The 23,947-nt window shown below is 42.1% G+C and overlaps 1 protein-coding gene across 1 annotated transcript; it reads right to left on the bottom strand.

Annotated features, from left to right (window-relative positions):
• NMB (neuromedin B) lies at window positions 1–5,904 on the bottom strand. The gene is made up of 3 exons (XM_072619990.1): window positions 5,620–5,904; window positions 3,992–4,164; window positions 1–297 (listed from the first exon to the last, which is right to left on the bottom strand). The coding sequence occupies exons 1-3, from the start codon at window positions 5,810–5,812 to the stop codon at window positions 262–264; spliced, it is 402 nt and encodes a 133-aa protein (XP_072476091.1). The 5' UTR covers window positions 5,813–5,904; the 3' UTR covers window positions 1–261.
• Window positions 5,905–23,947: the final 18,043 nt, after the last annotated feature.

Below are 23,947 nucleotides of genomic sequence, written 5' to 3'. Positions count from 1 at the left end.
TTTTGTGCAAAGAATAAGGTTTTATTCACAATCTCAGGAAGGATGCAGGAAAAAAATATACGGAAGAGACATCATTTGTGTCTTAAAGAACAGTGATAATAGTGAGTGACCTCAGTCAAAGATTATAGTAACAATGTGGCAACAACAAAGGACAGAAATTACTCTTCATCAGACTGTGGCAGTAGCCCCAGATGGCCATTCTCTGAACTCCAGACAGCTGCATGGTCTGTGCAGTCCAAGCAATAGCCTCTGATGACTTAACTACTTCTCCAGCTGCTGAACCAGCATCCATAGGTCCTAAGAAGAGGAAAATGATATCAAGAATTGTGCCTTGGAGCACTCTACCAGTCCCACCTGTCAGTCATCAGGAGGTGATGGGGCTAGATAAATAACTCTGTAGGAGAGAATTGTGTCCCTCAAAGTAAAGAGGCTAGGCAGGGGTGGGGAATCACATGTGGCCCTCTAGGTCCTCAAGTGAGGCCCTTTGACTGAATCCAAACTTCACAGAATAAATCCCCTTGATAAAAGAATTTGTTCTGCAAAATGTGGGGTCAACAGGCCTCCCTTGAGAACCTAGAGAGCCACATGTGGCCTTGAGGCTGACGGTTCCACACTCCTGAGCTAGAGCCTTGGAGCCTTGGAAGGAGATACAGGAAAGAGATGGGACCACTTTGCTGGGAACTTTCTTCTTGAAGACTTCTTAGTTTTATCCAGAATTCTCATTTCTACAGACTGGAGAGGAGTTGAGTGCTATGTTTCTCTCCCTGCTCTTGTGAAGTGAGCAAAAGGAATGATTAAGAAGAACAGACAGCTAATCTCTATCCAATCTTCTATAGAAGGATGGACCTAGGCTGTAGATAGTCTGTGGACCATTCATGCCATAGAGCATGGCATGCAGTACAATAATGTTACCCTGCACATCCAAAATAAACCTGAGCCTCTGCTCCCCCACTCCCCATGAAGGCATTTTGGAAAGAGAGAGAGAGAGAGAGAGAGAAAGAGAGAGAGAGAGAGAGAGAGAGCACCAATGGGGAGAAAATTGAGGGAGAAGCAATTAAATGAAAGGCAATGTGAGCTGATGGAAAGAACACTGGATTCAGATGTTTCAATGTTCATAGACAGGACAGATGGGCCAGCTAAGCTGAAACAGCAAGTCACTTTGAGGGCAAGAGAGGAGGCAGTATATGCCAGGCAAATCAAACCACATACTCCTCACCTTAATCACTGTCTATCTCCCCTTAGGCCTTAGGGGTTCCCTTACGGTCACACAGATGGAGACAACCCAGGACCCTAAACCCAAGGAGCTTGGGAATTGCCCCATAAACCACCAGACCTGCTTCCAGCCCAGTGCCCTCAGTCATCATCCTGGGAAGCAACTGCTATGGAGATGTAGTATGGCTACAAAAGGTAGAAAATTAACTTACTGCTCTCCAACAGAATGTAAATACCTTGAGGGCAGGAACTGTATAATCTTTGTTTCCCCAGCATCCAAACACAGTATCTTGTACATAATAGGTACTTGATAAATTATTGTTGGATTGGATTAGAGAGAAACAACATAGCAGTGATTTGCCTGGCCAAAGGATAATGTTATTCTCCTCACCTACTCTCCAAAGCACAAAACCTCAAGAAGCACAGGCCCAGTATAGATATGGCTGTTGTAATAGGGTCAATGGGAAGTTAAGGGCTGAGAATTTCATATACAATCAAAGGTTCCAATCTTGCCTCTGCCACTAACTCATTGTGTGATCTCAAGCAAGTCACCTAAACATTCTGAGTCTCAGTTTCCTCATCTGCAAATCAAGGAGTTGGAACAGATGATCCCTATAGCTCTTTCTAGTTATAGCAGCCTATGATCTGATGACCTAGGGAAGGTGGAGGCAGTGTCTAATTCACCTTTATATTCCTCACAATGCCTAGCACAGTACTTTACACATAGTAGGTCCTTAATAATTAATTGTAGATTTGAAAAGAAATTGAATGTGTGCCAAGGAACATAAGCTGTTTGAGGGGAAAGGCTGGTTAATTTTATCATTGTATCCCCAACACCCAGCACCCAGCAAATACCTGATAAATACTTGTTGAGTTGAATTTAAAAATGGTTTGTATTGATGAATGGAAATATTGGAGTAAATACTCCAAAAAAGTATTGATATTTGTTTAGAATTAATGTGGTTATTTTTGGTAGCAAAAGAAGAAGCAAATGTAACCTTCCCAATTATACCTTATGTAGGCTAATATTAAAATTGGCTACATGTCACAGGCTTAAGTGGCATTAGGAACTACCTCTAGCTTTCATTGTAGATAACAGGCTTTCTAACACAATAGATACAATTTTAGAAAGGCAAAATGATGTAACAGAAAGATCATTGGATTTGCATCAAAGGACCTAGGGTCACCTCACTCAACTTCAGTTTCCCGCTGTACAAAAAGGATAACAATACTTGAACTCCCTACCTCATAGAGTTGTCCAAAGGCCCAAATAATAACAGTTCATATATATATGTATGTATATGTATATATATATGACATCCTAAAAGTCTTTCTGTGGCTTTAAGTTATTAGAGCTTTAAATCCACTAAGCTATTAAAGCTTAAATGGTAATAAAATGTCACTGAGACTTTTGGGACATCCTGTATGCCATTTTAAGGTTCACATGATGCTTTACATGTATTACCTCATTTGATTCTCATACCAATCCTATTAGATAGAGGCTATTATACCACTTTACAGATAAGGAAACTGAGGCTGAGAGATTAAGTGACTTAGCCAGTGTCACACAGATAATAAGTGCCTGGGTTAGGATTCAAACTCAGTTCACCCCTGTCCAGGGCTTTGCTAACGTTTGTAAAGTGCTCTGCAAATCCCAAAATGTCATATAAACACTGTTATTATTAATATTAATGATAGAACAGTGGGTAAAAATTCAGAATGCTGGGATTCAGGCTCTGGCTCCACCACTTACCAATCCTTTTAAGCCCCAGATTCCTCATCTGGAAAATGGGAATAAATAATACTTGTGCCATCTACTTCTCAGAGTTATTGAGATGGAGGAGTGGGAATGGGAAACAATCATTTATTAAGCACCTACTATATGCCAAGCTCTGTGCTAAGTGTTGTACAAATAGCATGTCATTTGATCTTCACAACAACCCTCTGAGGCAGGTATTATGATTATCCCCATTTTTAGCTGAAGAAACTGAACCAGAGGTTAAGGTCACACAGAGCAAATGAGAATCCTTGACTTGAACTCAGGTCTTCCTGACTCTAGACCTAGCGCCCTATCCATTGTGTTACCTAGCTGCCTCTAAACAAAGAAATAATGTCCATGAAGTCCTTTATGAAGTGCTGCATAAACGTGAACTATCCTCAAATAGTAATCTAATTGCTAGATTGGAATGGGATGGAGAAGACTAAAGAGCATAGCCCTGGCAGAGGCTCAAGAGTGGGAAATACTGGACCAGGCTGTGTTCATCTTTTGTCTTCGAAGAAGACCGTGACATCAGAGGAATGATGGACAAGGCCCGACCGACTGACCGTCCTCCCTATTCCGATCTCCAAGGGCTTTGCTGTTGATGCCTATTTTTTATATCTTTTTGCCCTGCCGTAGCTGCAGTATCCCTCATAGGGTGCTCAGCCCACTCTGGGAGGTCAATAAATATTAAGTGATTCGCTTTGGGCGAGCTAGATTCTCACAACGTGCCCAAAGTAACTGAAGTATGAGAAGGGAAAGAGGTGACTGTGCTTACTGTTCCAAAGTCATCACAGAAAACCCTCCGGATCTGGGACCCTGAGAATGGAGTCAGTCAAGAATTGGGGTGATTGAGACTACACCAGGGAGCACCCTCATCCCTCCTTCCCTGCTACAGGAGAGGCACCCAGGAATACAGGTCTGAGTCTTCCATGTCATCACAAAATATTCACCCTCCTTCCTGACTATGCTTCTCCTCTGCCCCTTAGAATTGTGAGCTGGGTGGTGGGGATGGATCACCTGGGCACTCACTGCGGGGCTCACATGGCTCATGCCCAGAGATTTCTTCAGCCGAAGGATTCTAAGCAGCTCATGACTCAGCTGATCTTTCATTTCTTCCAGGGTGATGCGGGAAGCTTTCCCAGGAGATGAGAAGGCCAGGGGCTCCACACTCTTCTTGCCCATGAAGTGGCCTGGAAATGAGATGTAGAGATCACAGAGAGGTCAAGGGATATAGGGGAACAAGTTGTGGAAAGGGAAAGTGAGAGTGGTGACCTGAAGCAACGCTGGTTCAGGGGAATGAATGTTGGCCTGAGGATCAGAAGATCTCAGTTTCTCTTTGTGATACATAACCTTGGTCAACTTAGCTAACCTTTCAAACTCGCTCTCTAGTCTATAAAATGGACTAATTGAGTTCTAAGATCCCTAAGAGCTCTCTCCGAGAAGGTCTGATTTCCACTCTCCCAGCCCCACCTAAACACACCTCTATTTATAGCCTTATTCTCTCCCACCTGAGCTTTCCAGCATCCAGAGGATGAATGACCAAAGCATCATAGGATATAAACCTGAAGGGGCTTTAGAGGTCATCTAGTCTAACTCCCTCATTTTACAGAAGAAAAATAAAATGCAAAAATTCCGAGGTCCAGAGAGTTTAAGAGATTGACCTAAGGTCATGCAGGTGAGCAGGCAGCAGAGTTGAGTTTCAAAGGGCTGTCCTCTAACTCCAAGCCTGGTAAGTGCTCTTTCCACTGTTACACAAGATACCCCAAGAAACCTTCATGCCCTCCACCTCCTCACACCAAATAAGGGAATGTGAATGCATTTGCTAATCTCTTCCTAAATCTGTACACATTTGGTGTTTATTTGTGTGTGCAAGTATCTCTGGGTATTAAAACTAGATGGGGGAAAGGAGAGAGGTCCAATTTATTTTCTGCCTATTTAGGACCTGGGGAGAGGAGAAACTGATGAATAGGATGTTAAAGGATAAAAAGGGATAGGCAGATGGGACCAGGCATCATGGGACTAGTCCTAGGTCTATTCCTTGCTAGTTGTGTCTCCTGCGGCAAGTCATTCAAGCTGAGTCCCAGTTTCTTCTTGTATAAAATGGAGGTGACAACAATGCCACTAGTATAGTGGGGAGGATACTTTACTGGGAGTCACAGGACCTGGATTTCAATCAATCCCAGGTCCAGCAACTCATTTAAGCCCTCTGAGTCTGTTTTCTCATCTGTAAAATGAAAGGTTGGACCAGATGACCTCTAAGGTTCCTTCCAGCTCCAAATCTATGATCCCATGATCCTCTTCACAGGGATATTATAAAGATCAAATGAAAAAATGGATCAGAAGGCATTTATAAATCTCTGAAGGATGAGCCAGAATTATTTTTGAAGTGGAGAAAAGAGAGAGCAGGAAGGGAGGATAAAAATGGGTGCTCTGAGGGCAAATAGCAGAGGGACAGATGAAGGGAATATGGAGGAAAACTAGCAAAGGAAGGAGGGGAAAGAGACTAGTAGAGAGAAAATGGGAAGAGAGATCAATGTGGGGTGGAAGATGGGGAATTATCATTTGGGGGTTCACAGAGCCTTCACCCCTGCCCCAATCTATAAAACTGACACCCCAAACCATTTCCTCAAACCCAATGGGTGTACCTGTGGCCCAGAGGTTGCCTCTGGGGTGGATTTTGATCTTGGCTGCTTTATTCCGATGTTCCACAAAGTCCAGGCTGAGTGTGGAAGTGCTGGAGAGGAAAGCAAGGAACACCAAGCAACTCAGGAGCCGAGGGTGCAGGGGTCGGCGGGTCAGCTCCGAGGTCATGCTTGGCTTGTACCCAAATCCCACCATATACCACTTGTAGGACTTGTCTCTGTCTAGTTGCTTCCCTTGCTCTCTCTCCTGCTCTGGGATTTCTCTCCAGCTCCCCTCCCTGCTTCCCTCAGCTCCCTTTAAATCCCCTGGCCCTGGGGGTGGAGTCTTCCCTATGAATAATGCACAGATCTCTATCTACACTCTCACTGCCTCTGCAGTTCTTCTAGGCATCTGCGTTAACCTGTCCCTGACTAAGCAGCTCTATCTGAACAAAAGGCAATGAGATGCAAAGCTGAGTGACAGCTCTGGAGTCAAGAAGCCCTGGGTTCAAATTCACGCTGTCTCCTTGACTGACCGTGAGAGACCTAGGACAAGTTGCTTGACTTCCCTGTGATTCCCTTTCTTTAGCTGTGAAAAGAAACAATAGATCAACCAAATGTAGGGGTTCTTAATCTGGGGTCAGTGTGTGTGTGTGTGTGTGTGTGTGTGTGTGTGTGTGTGTGTGCGTGTGTGTGTACTGACGGATTCTTTGGTCATTCATGCACTGGGTACTGAAAAGCTGGAGTGGGAGGGAATGAGGCTATAAAGAGAGTTATATGTATGTGAGTGTATTGGGATTATGTGGAAATCACATCTCAGAGCTCAAAGGGATCTTAGAACTTAATTCTATGTATATGTATATGCGATAACTGTGTTTCAGTTAAACTGTGTTTAATCTGCTGTGTTTTATTTTACGCATTTGAAAACATGATCTGAGAAGGGAACCGTAGGTTTCATCAGACTGCTATATCAGACTGTGGTCCATCCCACAAACATCTTGCACTAGAGGATGTCTAAGGTCCTTTCTATATTTGTGATCCTGTGACACCCCCACCCCACCCCAGGAAGTCTGATGTCTCTTGAGACGTCTAGGGGATCACAAGGTCCACAGATCTAGGAGTAATCCTCTCTGCTCCAGGAATTTTAGGCTCATTAACACAGTGGCTTGAATAGGAGACACTTAATAACTGCTTATTAATTGACTGATGCCTAGTAGTAAAACTCCCTCTCCTTCCCTAATCTTCAGGCTGTTTCCTGAGATGGATAAGTTCAATCATTCAACAAATATTTTTGGATTTCCTAGACACCATTAGAGTGTCTAACCTCAAAGAATTTCCAGTCTACTCAGGGAGATGATATTTGTGCAAATAATGATAACCTGAGGCAGGCTATGGTAACTGCCACAAGAAAAGTGAAGAGAAAGTCCTATTAGGTTTTCAAGTAGGGAGAGACCGTATCTAACTGGGAGGTGAGCATGGAATGAAGAAATTTCTCTTCAACAATTTTTATCATAGACTTAGATGAAGGTATCAAATGACATAACATAATTTGATTATTAAAGGACATCATGTATGTGAAGTAGTTTTGTAAATTTCAAAGCACCATATCAATATCAGCTGTTTATTTTAAGCTATTTAAGTTTGCAAATTACCAGTGAAATCGTAGCAGAACTACAGGATGAGGAAGACATGACAAGGCAGCGGCTCATGGGAAAAGATCTAGGAGTTTTAGTTGGCTATACATTCAATATGAGTTAAAAGCATGATGTGCAAAAATTTAAAAAAAGAATGTTAAAATTGTTTTTACATGTAATTGGGAAAATAGTAATTTTTTAAAAAGTGTAATGTGAAAAAAATTTTAAATGAAGACAAACAAGAAAAGCTAATACAATCTTAGGCTGAATTATGGTAAATGTGTGTATGTTCGTCCTTTGTTGCCATCAGAGAAATAATGACATGACTTGCACTTGACTGTGTTGTGAGTAAGGGAGAGCTGTGCAGGTCACCAGCCTCACTTCTCCTCCAGAGCCATCTGAATCCAGTGACCAGATATTCATCAGGATGACTGGAGATGACCCAGGATGAGGCAACTGGGGTTAAGTGAGCTGCCCAAGTTACACAGCTAGTGAGTGTCAAGTGTCTGAGGTGACATTTGAACTCAGGTCCTCCTGACTCCTGCACTGGTGCTCTATCCACTGCACCACCAAATATAGCCTCTAGATGAAAGCAGACTATAATCTGTGATATTCTGTACCAGTCAAACAACACTTGAAGTATGGAGTTTGGTTCTAAGTGCCTCATTGAGAAACTGGAGTAGATTCAAAGGAAGGTGATCAGGACTGATAAATGGGAAGGGGAACGGGGAAAGGGACCAAACAGTTAATAAGCACCTACTGTATGCCTCACTATGCTAAGCGCTTTACAAATATCTTATTTGATAAGCAGTCCCAAGATCATGGCATACCAAAGTCAGTTGAAGGAAGGAAGTTTAGCCTGGAGAAGAGATTATTGGGGGAAGGGGGAGAGAGAGAGTCAGGTTTTGGATTTCCCTAAGTATAGGAAATTCCTAGTGAGGAAACTTCCTCCAACAATGTAAAATCTGCAAATGCTTTTTAACTGGCAGTCTTAGAGAGTTGACTGGACCCTACAAAGTTAAATGACTTGGCCAGGATCACATAGGAGATAGGAGATAGGCATTAAACTCTGGCCTTCTTAGCTCTGAGGTTGTCTTTCTATCCAAAGGTGTCAAACAAACAACACTCGAGTATGGTTGAACCAGATTAAAATGTAATTGGGAACTATTTAAAAAACTAAATTAAAATACAACAAAACAGGTAATATTGTCTTTTAAAACAAAGCCAATATGCCACCTGCAGGTATCCAATCCTTCTGTATGGATTAATGACCTCTGTTTCTATTTCAGCTGCACAGCACAGCATCAGGCAGCCAAGTGGGGTGCGGATGGGAGGGCAAGTTAGCAGTGGTCAGAATTAGAACCAATGACTGTAAATTACCGGAAGCCATACTTCCTCTCCAGACAAGAATGATCTTCTTAATGCTTAGAGCTGTGGGAAAATGCCATGGGTTGCCTCAAGAAGTGGAGAGTTCTCTGTGTTGGAAAGGATCTGAAAGGAATTCAATGACTACCTACCCTTGAAGATACTGTAGAGGGGATTCATACACTGAATAGAAGCATGTACTGCATGATCTCTAAGGTTCTTTTCAACACTAAAATTATTAATTTTAGTGGTGTTTGGTAGGCCTGGAAGGATGTGTAGGATTTTCACAGGCAGAAATTGTGTAGGGAAGTAGGGACAAGGGAAGGATGTTATAAACAGAAGAGATGCCATGAGAAAGTCGTTGGTTTTGCTTTCCTGGCTTTCTTTGTTATAAGGGAGGGTTCAAATGGGGGAGGGAGAAGGGGAACATATATTGTAAAAACAAAAGGCATAAGTAAAATTTATTTTGGAGAAGAAAAAGTAGTGAAGTAAGAGAGTATGAAATAGATGAAATGATTCCTAGTCTAATTTTGCTGGTACAAAGGATATTTGTAGGAGAACAGCAGGAGACAAATCAAGAAAAACAGGCTGAAGACAGAGCATGGAGGTCCTTGGGTACAAGGCTATCACACTCAATGAATTTTATTCCATAAACAGTGAGAAGCCACTGAAGGTTTTGATCAAAAGAGTGATATGATCAGATGAATACTGGTCACAATACTAGGAAGGATTATTGAGTGAAACCGGAGGCCAAGAGATTGGTCAGGAGGTTATTGTGACTATCTAGGCATAAGGTAAAAAGCATCTAAGTTAGGGTGAAAGCAGTGGAAATAAAAAGCCTTTTTTATGGAAGCTGATCCCAAGTATCTGGTGGGAGGGAAGAAGAAACTATTCCCAATTAACTCTAACCTTGGACCTTCATTCTATCCTTTTCCTAGTAATTCTTTGAAATGACCAAGAAACAAAGGAAAGGAAAAACAGGCATATTGCCACTCTGGCCTTGGCCTCTATACCTACCAGCAAAGTACCAATCATTTCAAATTACTCATTTTGGCACAAAACATATGGAGGCACCACAGCATTTGGAGGAATCCTTCAAAATGATCAGAAGTTCAATTCATTTCAACAAATATACATTTAAAAATATTATGTAGTCGTTACTCTAGGTACAAGGGGTAGAAAGATGAAATAACAATAATTATACTTTCAAGGAATCTACAGTCTGATAGAGGCACACAAAATGTACACAGACGTATGTGTGACAGAAGATGGGGGAGCCAAAGTGCAATAAGAAGATTGTCAGCTGGGAGTAGTCAGTCAGTAAACAAGCATTTATTAATTGCCACTGGGGATACAAAGAAAGCAAAGTACAGGCTCTGATCTCAAGGACATCAAAGTCCAATGGGGAGGCAACATATAAACGACTTGTACAAACAAGTTACATACAGGAAAATGGAAGATAGCAGAGGGAGGACTCTCGCATGACAGGGGACCAGGAAAGGCTTATTGTAGAAGGTGTTATTTTAGCTGAGACTTGAAGGAAACCAGGAAATCCAGGAGATGGAAATGAGGAGGGAGAGAATTCCAGACACGGGGGACAGCCAGTGAAAATGCCTAGAACTCAGAGACTGAGAGTCCTGATTGAAGGACAGCAAGGAGAGTAGTGCCTGGGATTGCAGAGTACATAGAGGGGAGTAAGGTGTCAGAAGACTGGAAAGGTAAGAAGGGGCAGAGTCATGAAGGGCTTTCAATGTCAGAAGATTTTATATTTTATCCTGGAGGCGATTGGGAGCCAATGAAATTTTTTGAAGGAGAGGAATGGTGACATGGTCAGAATTGAATTTTAGGAAAGTCACTTTGGCAGTAGGGTGGAGGAGTGTAGTGGAGAGAGACTTGAGGCAGGGAGACCAACCAGCGGGTTATTGGGATAGTAGAGGTATGAAATGACAAGGGCTTATACCAAGATGGTGACAGTTTTGGAGAAGAGGGCAAAAATGAGAGATGTTATGAAGGTAGAATTGATAGAATTTGGCAACAGTTTGGACACAATTGTGTGTGTGGGGGGTTGTTGTTTTCATTTGTCCTTTGGTCTCAAAGAGGATCATGACATCAGGGAGGTGATGCCATGATATGCAAGTGAATTGGATTTAAGTGAGGGAGGACTGTTCAGAGTCACCAGCCTCACTTTTTCCTCTGGAACCATCTGGATCCAGTGGCCAGATATAGACCAGGACAACTGGCAATGGCCTCAGATGCCATGGAAGACCTTGGCCTTTTTAAGCTAAGGTCTTAAACAAGTCTCAGTTTGACTGAAGCAATAATCATTCAATGGGAGAGTGAGAGAGAGTAGAGTTGAGGATGACATCTAGTTTGGGAGTCTGGATGATTGGAAAGATTGTGGTACCCTCAAAGTAATAAGGAAGTTAAGAAGAGAATAGGGCTTGAAGAGAAAAATAAAAAATTCATTTTTTAAACAAGTTGGGCTTAAGATATAGAGAGGACATTCATTTTAAGGTGTCCAATAGGCAGCTGGAGATTTGAGTCAGCAGAGAAGTTAGGGCTGACTGAGTAGATTTGAGAATCATGAGCATAGATAATAATTGAATCAATGGGACCTAAGATCACCAAGCAAAATAGGAAGAAGAAAAGAGGGCCCAGGATAGAGCCTAGTGAATATGTTAACCCACTTAGTGGGTATGACTTAGACAAAGAAGACAGAAGAAAAAGTTAGAAGAGGGCGTCAAGGACAAGGTACTCAGTGATGTAAAAGGCTGCAGAGAGGTCGTGGCATTAAACGTGGCAATTAAAAATCACTGGTCATTTGGAGAGAGGAGTTTGGATGGAATGATGAAGTCAGAGACCAGGCTTCAGAGATTTAAGAGAGAAATGGAAGTTGGAGGTGCCATTCGTAGACAGCCTTCTCGGAGAGTTCAGCCACAAAAAAGAGGTAAGATATAGGATGATAGCTAGCAGAGACAAATGGATCAAGTGAGTTTTTTCTTTTAGATTCTTTGAAAGTATAATTATTCTTATTTCATCTTTCTACCCCCTGTACCTTTTTTAAAAAAATTTCTTTTTAAAATTTTTATTTATTTTATTACATGTAAAAACACATCATATGTAAAAATAATTTTAATATTCATTTTTAAAACTTTGAGTTCCAAATTCTCTCCCTTCCTCCCCGCACATCCCCAGGAAAGCAAGGGATTCAACATATGTTATACTTGTGTAAGACATGTAAAACACTTCCATAACAGTCATGTTGTGAAAGATTAACTATATTTTCCTCCATCCTATCCCCTTCCCCATTTATCCTATTCTCTCTCTCTTCTTTCACACTATCCTTCCTCAAAAGTATTTTGCTTCTGACTACCTGATCAAGTGAGTTTTTTGAGAGTGGGGAGATCAGGACATGTCTGTGGGCAGCGGTGTATCAGATAGACTTTTTTTTTTTAATTTAACTTTTAACATTCATTTTCACAAAATTTTGGGTTACAAATTTTCTCCCCTTTTATCCCCTCCCCCCCCAAACACCAAGCATTCTAATTGCCCCTATGACCAATCTGCTCTCTCTTCTATCATCCCTCTCTGCCCTTGTCTCCATCTTCTCTTTTGTCCTGTAGGGCCAGATAGCTTTCTATACCCCTTTACCTGTATTTCTTATTTCCTAGTGGCAAGAACATTACTCGACAGTTGATCCTAACACTTTGAGTTCCAACTTCTTTACCTCCCTCCCTCTCCACCCCTTCCCTTTGGAAGGCAAGCAATTCAATATAGGCCAAATCTGTGTAGTTTTGCAAATGACTTCCATAATAGTTGTGTTGTATAGGACTAACTATATTTCCCTCCATCCTATCCTGTCCCCCATTACTTCTATTCTCTTTTGATCCTATCCTTCCCCATGAGTGTCGACCTCAAATTGCACTCTCCTCCCCATGCCCTCCCTTCTATCATCCCCCCCCACCCTGCTTATCTCCTTATCCCCCACTTTCCTGTATTGTAAGATAGGTTTTCATACCAAAATGAGTGTGCATTTTATTCTTTCCTCTAGTGGAATGTGATGAGAGTAGACTTCATGTTTTTCTCTCACCTCCCCTCTTTATCCCTCCACTAATGAGTCTTTTGCTTGCCTCTTTTATGAGAGATAATTTGCCCCATTCCATTTCTCCCTTTATCCTCCCAATATCTTTCTCTCTCACTGCTTGATTTCATTTTTTTTTTAAGATATGATCCCATCCTCTTCAATTCACTCTGTGCACTCTGTCTCTATGTATGTGTGCGTGTGTGCATGTGTGTGTGTGTAATCCCACCCAGTACCCAGATACTGAAATGTTTCAAGAGTTACAAATATTGTCTTTCCATGTAGGGATGTAAACAGTTCAACTTTAGTAAGTCCCTTATGACTTCTCCTTGCTGTTCACCTTTTCATGGTTCTCTTCATTCTTGTGTTTGGAAGTCAAATTTTCTTTTCAGCTCTGGTCTTTTCATCAAGAATGCTTGAAAATCCTCTATTTCATTGAAAGACCATTTTTTCCCCTGAAGTATTATACTCAGTTTTGCTGGGTAGGTGATTCTTGGTTTTAGTCCTAGTTCCTTTGACTTCTGGAATATCATATTCTACACCCTTCGATCCCTTAATGTAGAAGCTGCTAGATCTTGTGTTATCCTGATTGTATTTCCACAATACTTGAATTGTTTCTTTCTAGCTGCTTGCAATATTTTCTCCTTGATCTGGGAACTCTGGAATTTGGCCACAATGTTCCTAGGAGTTTCTCTTTTTGGATCTCTTTCAGGAGGTGTTCTGTGGATTCCTTGAATATTTATTTTGCCCTCTGGTTCTAGAATCTCAGGGCAGTTTTCCTTGATAATTTCATGAAAGATGATGTCTTGGCTCTTTTTTTGATCATGGCTTTCAGGTAGTCCGATAATTTTTAAATTGTCTCTCCTGGATCTATTTTCCAGGTCAGTTGTTTTTCCCATGAGATATTGCACATTATCTTCCATTTTTTCATTCTTTTGGTTTTGTTTTGTGATTTCTTGCTTTCTCATAAAGTCCTTAGCCTCCATCTGTGCCATTCTAATTTTGAAAGAACTATTTTCTTCAGTGAGCTTTTGAATCTCCTTTTCCATTTGGCTAATTCTGCTTTTGAAAGCATTCTTCTCCTCATTGGCTTTTTGAACCTCTTTTGCCAATTGAGTTAGCCTATTTTTCAAGGTGTTATTTTCTTCAACATTTTTTTGGGTCTCCTTTAGCAGGGAGCTGATCTGCTGTTCATGCTTTGAATTCATGTCTCTCATTTCTCTTCCCAGCTTTTCCTCCACCTCTCTAACTTGATTTTCAAAATTCTTTTTGAGCTCTTCCATGGCCTGAGCCCATTGAGTGGGCTGGGACACAGAAGCCTTGATTTCTGTGTCTTTGCCTGATGGTAAGCATTGTTCTTCCTCATCAGAAAGGAAGGGAGGAAATGCCTGTTCACCAAGAAAGTAACCTTCTATAGTCTTATTTCTTTTCCCTTTTCTGGGCATTTTCCCAGCCAGTGACTTGACCTCTGAATATTTTCCTCACACCCACTTTGCCTCCTGATCCTCCCAGCCAGCGTTTGGGGTCTGAAATTCAAATGCTACTTCCAGCCTCAGGGCTTTGGGCGGGGGCAGGGCTGCTATTCAGTGTGAGATTAAGTTCAGATGCTCAGGTGGGGGCAGGGCCGCCTCTCAGGCTCAGTTCCCTCAGGGAGTTTATGCACAGACCTTCAACAATGGATCCAGGCTCCTGCCTGCTTGGGGAGCCCCGGTCTCCCGCTGCCCCTCAGCTTCTGTCTCCCGAGGGGGCCCGAGCCATGGGGGCACCCCACTCCCCCCTCGACCCACCAAAGAGACTCTCTCACTGACCCCCGTCACCTGTGGGTGGAGGGATTTGTGCGGCCGCTGGAGATCCCGTCCCTGAAGCCCGCTCGGATCTGTTCCTCTCGGTGCCGCAGCCACGGCAGGGCTGTACTCAGCTCCCAGTCCTGGCTCCCAGTCCTGGCGCCCAGTCCGCAGAGCGAAGGACCTTTTGCGAGAGGTTTGCAGGTCTCTCCAGAACAGAAATCTCCCTCGCTCCAATGTTCTGTGGCCTCTGGGTGCAGAATTCGCCATGAGTTACTTCTTTGTAGTTGTTCTATGGGTTGTGGGTTCGGAGCTATGTGTATGTGTGTCTTTCTACTCCTCCATCTTGGCCGTATCAGATAGACTTTACGGAGGAAGTGTCCCTTGAGCTAGCAATCTTCAAAAGCTCAGAGAGAGAAATGACAATGCTAGCGATCATTGGTTTTAGAAATGGAAGGCCCCATTGAAGGGCCCTGAGAGATCAGCTAGTTCATGCCCCTCATTTTACAGATGAGGAAACTGAGGCCCAGGGAGGTTAAAGTGACTTTCTGGAGGTGATACAAATAATAAGTTAAAGATGTAGGCTTTGACCCCAAATCCAATACTCTTTCCACTAGCCCCTGCTACTTGGCCCTCTGCACCATACTTTGGACTCAAGTCAATCAATCACTATTTGGAGCACCTACTATGCCAGTGCTGACTTTCTATAGCACTTGAAGTTTTGTTTACAAAGAGCTTTTCATACCTTATTTCTTTCAAGCCTCACAACATCCTGCATACTCGCACTGTGTTGGACCCCATGGGGGATCCAGATGTTTAAGACATGAGCTACATCTGTCTTCCAAGAATCCACAATCTCATGGGGAATAATTGACTCACATACACAAAAGAGGCAGAGGAAAGCTGAGACAAACTGTCCTAGCCAGTGTCTGCCAAAGGCGGGCAGTTCTCCCTGATTTTGGCCTCAGTGAACTGTCTCTGGCTGCTCTCCCAGCCTCCCCCACTTCTCCTTCTTCTCCCTCCTCCGCATTTACACCTCCTTGATTTCCTGTTAGCCCTGCTAGGCAGATTTAGCTTCTTTTCTATCACCCTCCCTGTCGCAGTCGTTCACTCTGCACACAGTATGTCTCCCATCCCCCAGCACCTAGTTTATTTCCTCCAGCTTCCCTCTCTATGACCATTAACCCTCTAGTGACAGGATGCTTAGCTTTGAATAGAGGGGGCTCTGAAGCAATGGAGAAGTGGGTGACCCTCAACAATGCTGCCCTTTCCTACAAAAACCACTATCTATTCCTTTCTCTCAGACTTCTTTGTGAGGTTACTCACACCGAAGGCAGTCAAGATATCAACTAAGTCCCCCTGAGCTTCAATTTCCCCATTGGCCAAATGTGGATAATAGTCCCATGAGAAAATCGAACTTAGTGCATCTAAAATGGAACTCATCACTTTCTCCCCAAACCCACCTTTCTTCCAAACTTCCCTCATTTCATTGCTAGCCCCACCATCTTCTCAGTCAGTCTTTCCTGATTCTCACTTCCCAATAACAACTACAGTCATTCGTATAAACAGACCTAGAGCTTGAATGTCAGCCTTGGAGGCTGACTTGTCCAAAACCCTCACTTTGCAAATAAGGAAACTGAAGCCAAGAGAGGTAAAGGAACTTGTTCAGAGTCATATCCATAGTGAATATCAGAGGTAGGATTTAAACCTAGGTCCTTTGACTCCAAAAGCAAGTACTGTATTGACCTGTACTAACCACATTGCCTCAAATTACCACTTAGTCCTATTGATTGGACCTCCAAAGCATCTCCCATATATCCCCTTTTTCTCCCTTACACTGCTATTACTCTAGGTTAGACCAGCATTACTTCTTGCCAGGATTATTATAATTATAGTTTTATATTTGGTTTCCCTGCTTCCAGGCTCCTTTCTCCAATCCATTTTCACACCCCTGCCAAAACAACGTTCCTAAGGGATGATGGTCCAATGATGTCATTCTCCTGCTTAAAAACATTCTGTAGCTCCCTATTGCCTCTAGGATAAAGTCCTAGCATGTCTTCCCCTACCTCACTCCTATTCTGACTCCAACATTCCTTCCTTATTTCATATTCTTCTTCATACACCCACATTCTACCGGGGGGTTGCTGGAGCCAGCTCAAACTGGCTTGTGAGAACAGATTATTGAATTTTCAGTGTTAATATTTACATTTCAAAAATGGGCAAAGCTTCAAATCAGAGCTTGACATATTGGTTTGTTAATTGTTGAGACATAAGAAGGAAATGGAGAAAATGTTCACAACGTAGATTAAAGTGTGTCTTATATATGGGTTTTTTTTTGAGACCTAGTTGTTAAACATTTATTAGCACACCACTGAACCTTGCCACATCAACCTACTAGCTCTCATTTCTCCTACCTCTCTCTATGTTCTCAGTAGTTGTCTGTGTCTGGAACATAATGCTTTCTTTCCTTCAAGGCTCAGCTGAGGCACCACCTCCTCTGGGTAATCTTCCTTGATTCCCCAAGCTGAGTGTTTCTTCCTACTCTAAATATTCCTAGAGGACGATGTTCTTTTCTTTGTCTCCATCATTCATTCTCTTGTATTCTACTTATCCCTACCTATTTGAGTTTCCCCCCCCTTCTAATATTTTCTGTTCCTCTATTGGAAAATAAACTCTTTGGAACAACTTTATAATTTTCATCAGTGCCTAGCACAATGCTGTGCATGTTTGGTACAGAACCTTGACTTCACTGGTGCAGGGAACTCTTGGTGAGCAAACTCCTTTCTACCAAGGCAGATCTGTGACTCTCCTGACATTTATCTTCTTGAAGAACAGACTGGGGATGTTACTAAAAGGTTAAGCCACTTGTCCTGGGTCACACAGCTAATGTGTCTTCTGAACTCCTAGGCTGTCTCCCTATCCACTAATCTAGACTTTTCTCTCACCTTACCCATAGTAGGTGATTAATAATATGTGTCTGTCAAATTGACCTGCAGGGGAAGAGTAAACTATTCCGTCTCTGGGGTATCTTCCTCTGAGAGCAGCAGAAACAGTCTGAACCCAAGAGAGGAAAATGGCAAAGATGAAGCACTAATAAGGCCCAGGATTCCTCTGAGACCCTATTACTGGGAATACTAAGGCATGAAAGCAACTTCAGGATTCACCGTAGACTCTCAGGCCGAGTTCCAGAAGCTGCAGGGATTGCCCAAGCAGAACAGAAAGAAGCGGGTTAGGCCCCCTTGTTACAGCTGTTTGGGGCAGAGACGAAAAGAAGAAATAGAGTTAAACTGCTCACAGTACATCGCTAGATCTGACTGAGGGGCAAGCTCAATTTTACATAGCACTTTGTGCCTCTACTTACCATATTCTATTTTGTATCACAGTTATTTGTGTTCATATTTCATCTTCCCCATTGGATTGTAGGTTCTCAAGGACAAGTGTTTGCAACCCTCAACATTTAGTACAGCCCCTTGTCGGTAGTAAAGCTTCAATATGCTAAGCACTTTTATTTTATTCATTTCTTGATGGTTAATAGTTCTAATTTTTATTGATATCTTTTGTTTTTATATCACCTTCACCATCCTCCCCTACACAGCAAACATCCCTAAAAGCAAAAAATGACAGTCCTCATCTTTCTTTTCTGAATTTAACTCTGCTGGCCACCCTTTCTGGCTTCCTGTGATTTCTGTCCACTAGTTCTGCTTCTGCCCTATTAGTTCTGAACCATGTGGAAAGGGTCTAGTCTTTCATAAAGATGACAAGAATGTGAAGACCACCATCATGTCGTCCCATCTATACTTTGATGGCAGTATGGTGACGGGGAGAGACAGCTGGCTATAGAGTCAAGAAGACTAAAACTGAAGTCCTGTATCTGACACAGAGTGGCTGTGTGACCCTGGGCATGTCATTTAGCTTCTAAGGGTCAGCCACCTCTCTAAGACTGTTGCAGATTTACATTGGATCAGGAAGCTTCCTCATAGGAATTTCCCTAGACCAGTGAAATCACAGATCTTGATCAAGCTTTTTTTTTCTTTTTCTGCAGGCTAAGCATCCCCAGTTCCTTCAACTGATCCTTGTCTAACAGGGTTTTAGGTCCCTTTCCCAATTCTTCTTGCCTTCCTCTGAACATGTTCCAGTACATTCTGTGGAGGGATGCACCATTCAAACACCTAAGTAAATACAATTTGAGGAGGGAACATTAACTGGGGAGAATATTGAGATGATGAAGATAAAAGCACTTTGGAAAATATCAAGCTCTATCCACTTGTGGGATGACGATGAAATGGTAAGTAACTCCAGAGTCACAGCTCCAGATTTGTACAGATGATGCTCGATCTTGAGGGTGTCCCATGGATGATTTCCTTTGACTTGTGCCGAGGGAAGGGTTGAAGCCAGCTCGACCCCTGCTCGGACCCCAGCTCTAAATCTTCTTTGAAAATAGCAGAACATGACGTGTTTAGGCAGAGCCAGGTGTGGGTACACTCATCTACAGCATGGCTCTTTGTCTCTTGCTACTGCTTGGTTGTCGCTCCCACCTGGTTTAGGAAGTTCTCCTCTTTTCTCCAGGAAAGTTCAAGAACTTCCCTGCCGGGTGTTTCTCATCTGGGAACTCTTTGGACATTCTTCCACTGCCTTTTTCTAGAATTATGCCCCTCTGTAATTGTAAGATTGGGGAGGTGGGTTAAGGACAGTGCATGGATAAGAAAGCTTCTCCTATTGCATTCCTGGTTGCTCAGGGATGCTCTCTAATGTTACTCCTCTTTTAGCTTCCTTCCTTAACCAAATATTTGTCTCTGCTGCATTGAATGAGTTGAAAGGCCTGAGGAAATCTACTAAAGCTAACTGAAAATGGAAAGGCTGCCTTGAAAAAGTAGTGTTTCCCTTCACTGGAGGTCTTTAAAAGCCAATGCAAAATGACCACTTACCAGTGACATTGCAGCAGAGACTCTCACTCAGGGACAGGATGGGTTAGATGGACTCCCAGGTTTCAACTTTGTGATTCTGTGAATTAAGGGGGAGACATTACTCTTAAGCATCTAAGTGGAGGTGTCTGATTTCAGATATGTGCCTTCTTAGGGCAACTAGGTGGTGTAGTGGATAGAGCACTAGGCCTAGAATCAGGAAGACTTGAGTTCAAATATGGCCTCAGATACTTACCAACTGTGTCATCTTGTGCAAGTCACTTAACCCTGTTTGCCTCAGTTTTCTCTTCTGGAAAAGGACATGGCAAACAGCTCCAGTATTTTGGCCAGGAAAATCCTAGATGGGCTCATGAAGAGTTAGACATGACTGAAATAACTAAACAAAAATGTATCTTCTAGCAGGGACCAGGATCATGGTGCACAACTCTCATCTTAAATAATAATACTCAAATGCATGTGGAATTTGGTCACTTCAGCAGTTCCCTCCAACACTGAAAACTGCATCCTATTCATGCCTGTCCATCTTATATAACTTGTGCATGTCTTCCCATACATTTACCACAGAGGGGTGCTGGAAGCCATACTTTCTCCCAACATGCAGATGCTGTGTTTATTTGTGGGACAATGTACCCTTGGTTTATGGAGGAGGCTTTTTGCTGTTTTTCTTCTTAATATGCTATTTCAGGAAGTACCTTTGCTTCAAAGTGTGTGTCCTTACTCTGGACCTTAAGACTATCTTACAGTCATGGCTGACTAGCATCAAAGTGAGCACACTGGTGGGGGCTCATTAACTATAATTTTTGGAATGCGGATCACAGAGCTTCTGAACCTGAGGAAGTAGTCCCATGGGGTTTCCAGCTCTTAAATGTGAGCTAACAGAATAGGTGCTACATTGAAGTCAGTCCTTTATCACAAATGCCCCTTTCTTCAAGTGATCCTGAAGATTTATTTATGGGCACTCATTCAAGTTGCACATACCTGAGCTCGTGGACAATCTTTTCTGAGTGCTAGCTGACAAAGGCCCACAAGCCTAGCTCAAGAAAGGTCTTTTCCACACATAGACTGGTCTTTAAGGCAATTTAGACTGAACAGCACCCACAGCTGTCTGGGGCTGGGAGGATGGGGGTAGGGAGAGATCTAAAATGGCCTGATACTCATAATTAACTTAGAGATGATATACAGTCAGTGACATTGGGAGATGGCTGTTATCTCAGGATAGGGAGCCTGCTCAGCTTAGAGAGCAATAAATATTTTGAAAATAACCTTCACAGACGCTGCTGTTATCTTACTGTGGGGGGAAGACACTTTTAATAGAAGTTATAGGAAAGAAAAAATCTGTTGAACTTTAAGCATGTAAACTTCTGAGGCTGCCACTATCAATGATTCAGAAAAGAAAAAAAAACTATTAATTTTTGCTTTAAAAATTAAATTTTCTTTTATTTTCACAAAGATCTACTTTCTCTTCCTTCCCTTCCTCCCCTTCTACCACTGATAAAGCAAGAAAAACAAGTCCCTCATTATATACAAGTATAGTCAAGTAAAACAAATGACCACATTGACCATGTCCAAGAAAAAAAGAATATATATGCATATATATGTACCTTTGTACATATACACACATGTGTATGTATGTGTGTACAAATACATACATATATACATACACACACTGAGTTTGGTCTAGAAATACATTCATTTCAACAATGCAACAGGAGAGAACAGGGAGAGAGGGAAAGAAGAAATAAGAGGAAGGGTAGATTAGGGAAGGATTAGTTATGAGTGAAACAAACCTTTAGCCCAGAGAAAGGATCATAAAGAGAGATTGAAAATAATATTAACAGCTAGCACTTATATAGCACTTTAAGGTTTGCAAAGGGGTTTAGAGATATTATCTCCTTTTATCCTTCCAGTAATTTTGGGAGAAAAGTGATATTATCCTCTTTGCACAGATGTGGAAACTGAGGCAAACAGAAGTTAAATGACATGTCCATGGTCACACAGCTAGTAAGTATCTGAGGCTAGATTTGAACTTAGGGCTTCCTTATTCCAGGTTCAGGGCTCTATCCCATCTCTCCCTAGATGCCTGCCTAAAAGGAAAGTAAAGGTAAAATAATACTTTATTTTATAAAATGCTTTGCATGCAAGAAAAAGTAATAGTAATAGTAATAATAATGGCTAACGTTTATATAGTACTCATACATACCAGATACTGGGCCAGATGTTTTACAATTATTATGTCATTATATCTTCACAACAACCTTACTAGGTAGGTACCATATTATCCCCCTTTTATAGATGAGGAAACTGAGACAAACCAAGGCTATGTGAGTTGCCCAAGGTCACACAGCTAGTAAGTGTCTCAGACAAGATCTGAACTCAGGTCTTCTTGATTCCAGACCCAACACTCTATTCATTGTGACAAAAATTTCTTCTACTCATCAGTATTCCAGATATGGAGGTATTCCAAAAGAAGAGAAAGACAGGGAGGAGGGAATAGCTAGGGCATTAACAGTTTGTTGGAAAAGAAACACTAGGTTTCCCCCATAGAGGGGGGTTGTCTACCAAGTCTAGACTTCACAACATTTAAGGGATGATGGAATTTAGGGAGGGTGGAAAGAACCTGAGCCCTGGAGTCAGAGGGTTTACTGATTCATCTCACCTTTTTTTGATCTCTAAGTAAATAATAGAGGGCAATTTTTTTTGGACCTTAAATTACTCTCACCTGAACCACAACCTAGTGCTAATTCATAAGGTCTCTGCATCTCCTCAGTTCTCTTCTGATCTTTGTTAAAATGGACATAAACTTTTTTTACAGTTATGATCAGTGGGTACAAATGAGTCCATCTTTGGCTTTTGTGGATCACCATTATTTCCAATGCAAATTATCATGTATTGATTTAGTGTTCAGTTGTTGGTGAGTCATTTTTAATCTCTGTGATCCCATTTGGGGTTTTCTTGGCAAAGATACTGGAGTGGTTTTGCCATTTCCTTCTCTAGCTCATTTTGCAGATGAGGAAACTGAGGCAAACAGGGTTAAGTGACTTGTCCAGGGTTACACTGCTAGCAATTTTCTGAGGCCAGATTTGACCTAGGAGTTTTCCAACTCCAGGCCCAGAGTTCTATCCACTGTACCATCTAGCTACAGTTTATAGGATTTAAAACTAAAATAGACTTTTAGAGTTCATCCATTCCAACACTCTCATTTTATGGATAAGGAAATTGAGACTCAGAGAAGTTATGTCACTTTTCCAAAGTCATACCAGCCTCAAGTGACAGACTCAGAATTCATCTCTCAAGCCAGTATTCTTCCACTATGTCATACTGCCTTACCAATTATTTGTTATTATAAATTACATTTGGTGGAAGGTTAAGAATAAGCTGTTCTCTTTATCTGCCTAGGCTGGGCATAGTCAATGTAGAAGCAAGGCAAGGAGGAAAGCTTAGACAGAGGCTTTGATCCCAAATGCCAGACTCTGGAATGGTAGAAGATGCAGTAGCATTCAGCCTCCCCTGGAAAGCAGACACTGGAATTAATACAGATCTATTGCATTGATTGTACTTATTGATCCTGATCCTTCCACAAGAAGTAGAACAACAGATAACTCACGGCATTTCCCCAAGACTATTATGACTGAAAACGACCTCTTGGGAGCGTATGAGAATGGCATATCAATGTAATAGAATTCAATTTTGCTTCCCCAAAATGACACATATAAACAATACAAAAAATATGGAAAGATGTAACAAGTGCCCCAAAGAGAGGAGTAAAATTGGATCCATATACACATTAATTAGGACTATATTTAAAAAACAAAACAAAACAAAACCAATCAACCAAAAAAAGTCACAGAATTTTATAAGCACCAGAAGGAAAGGATGGTGGGTATGGCACAATACTGACCAAATGTTATTTTTTGTTTGCTTTACTTCAGTTTGATTCAATTTAATTCAACAAACATTTGCTAAGCACCTGCCTTGTGCAAGGCATGAGGCTAAGCAGTCAAGATCCAAAACAGACCCTACCTTGAAGACATTTGATCTTCTATAGTGAGACAAAGTGTAGTGTAGGCCCTTCGATTGATTCTTCCCCACCCTCCAACCCTGCTAGTGAAATTGTAGAAGGTTAGTCAGACAGGTAAGAAGTTTTTTTCTGTCAAGCTTTATGGAATCAGAGGGTAGCTATTTATTGACTACCTGAAGGATAATCTATGTCCTCCTTAAAAAACAAGACAGACTGGGGTGGAGTCAAGATGGCAGAGTAGAAAGACACACATACTCTAGCTCTTCCCCCACAGCCTATAAAATACCTATAAAGAAAGACTCTCTACAAATTCTAGAGCAGCAGAAGCCACAGAACAACGGAATGGAAGAGATTTCCAGCCCAGGGTGACCTGGAAGGCTGGCGGGAAAAGTCTGTCACACTGCACACAGAGAGGAGCCCAGCCCCACCTTGGCCACGCAGCATGAAGAGGAGTAGGACTGGTGCAGACTTTGGGGATGGAATCCCTGGCAGCAGTGGAGGTTCACAGATCCCTTAACCCACAGATGCCAAAGGTTAGTGAGAGGGCT

The sequence above is a fragment of the Notamacropus eugenii genome, chromosome 1 (assembly GCF_028372415.1).
Source record: "Notamacropus eugenii isolate mMacEug1 chromosome 1, mMacEug1.pri_v2, whole genome shotgun sequence".
NCBI classification, from domain to species: Eukaryota; Metazoa; Chordata; class Mammalia; order Diprotodontia; family Macropodidae; genus Notamacropus; species Notamacropus eugenii.
Note: the sequence above shows the minus strand (reverse complement) of the source record. Positions and strands in the feature narration are given on the sequence as shown.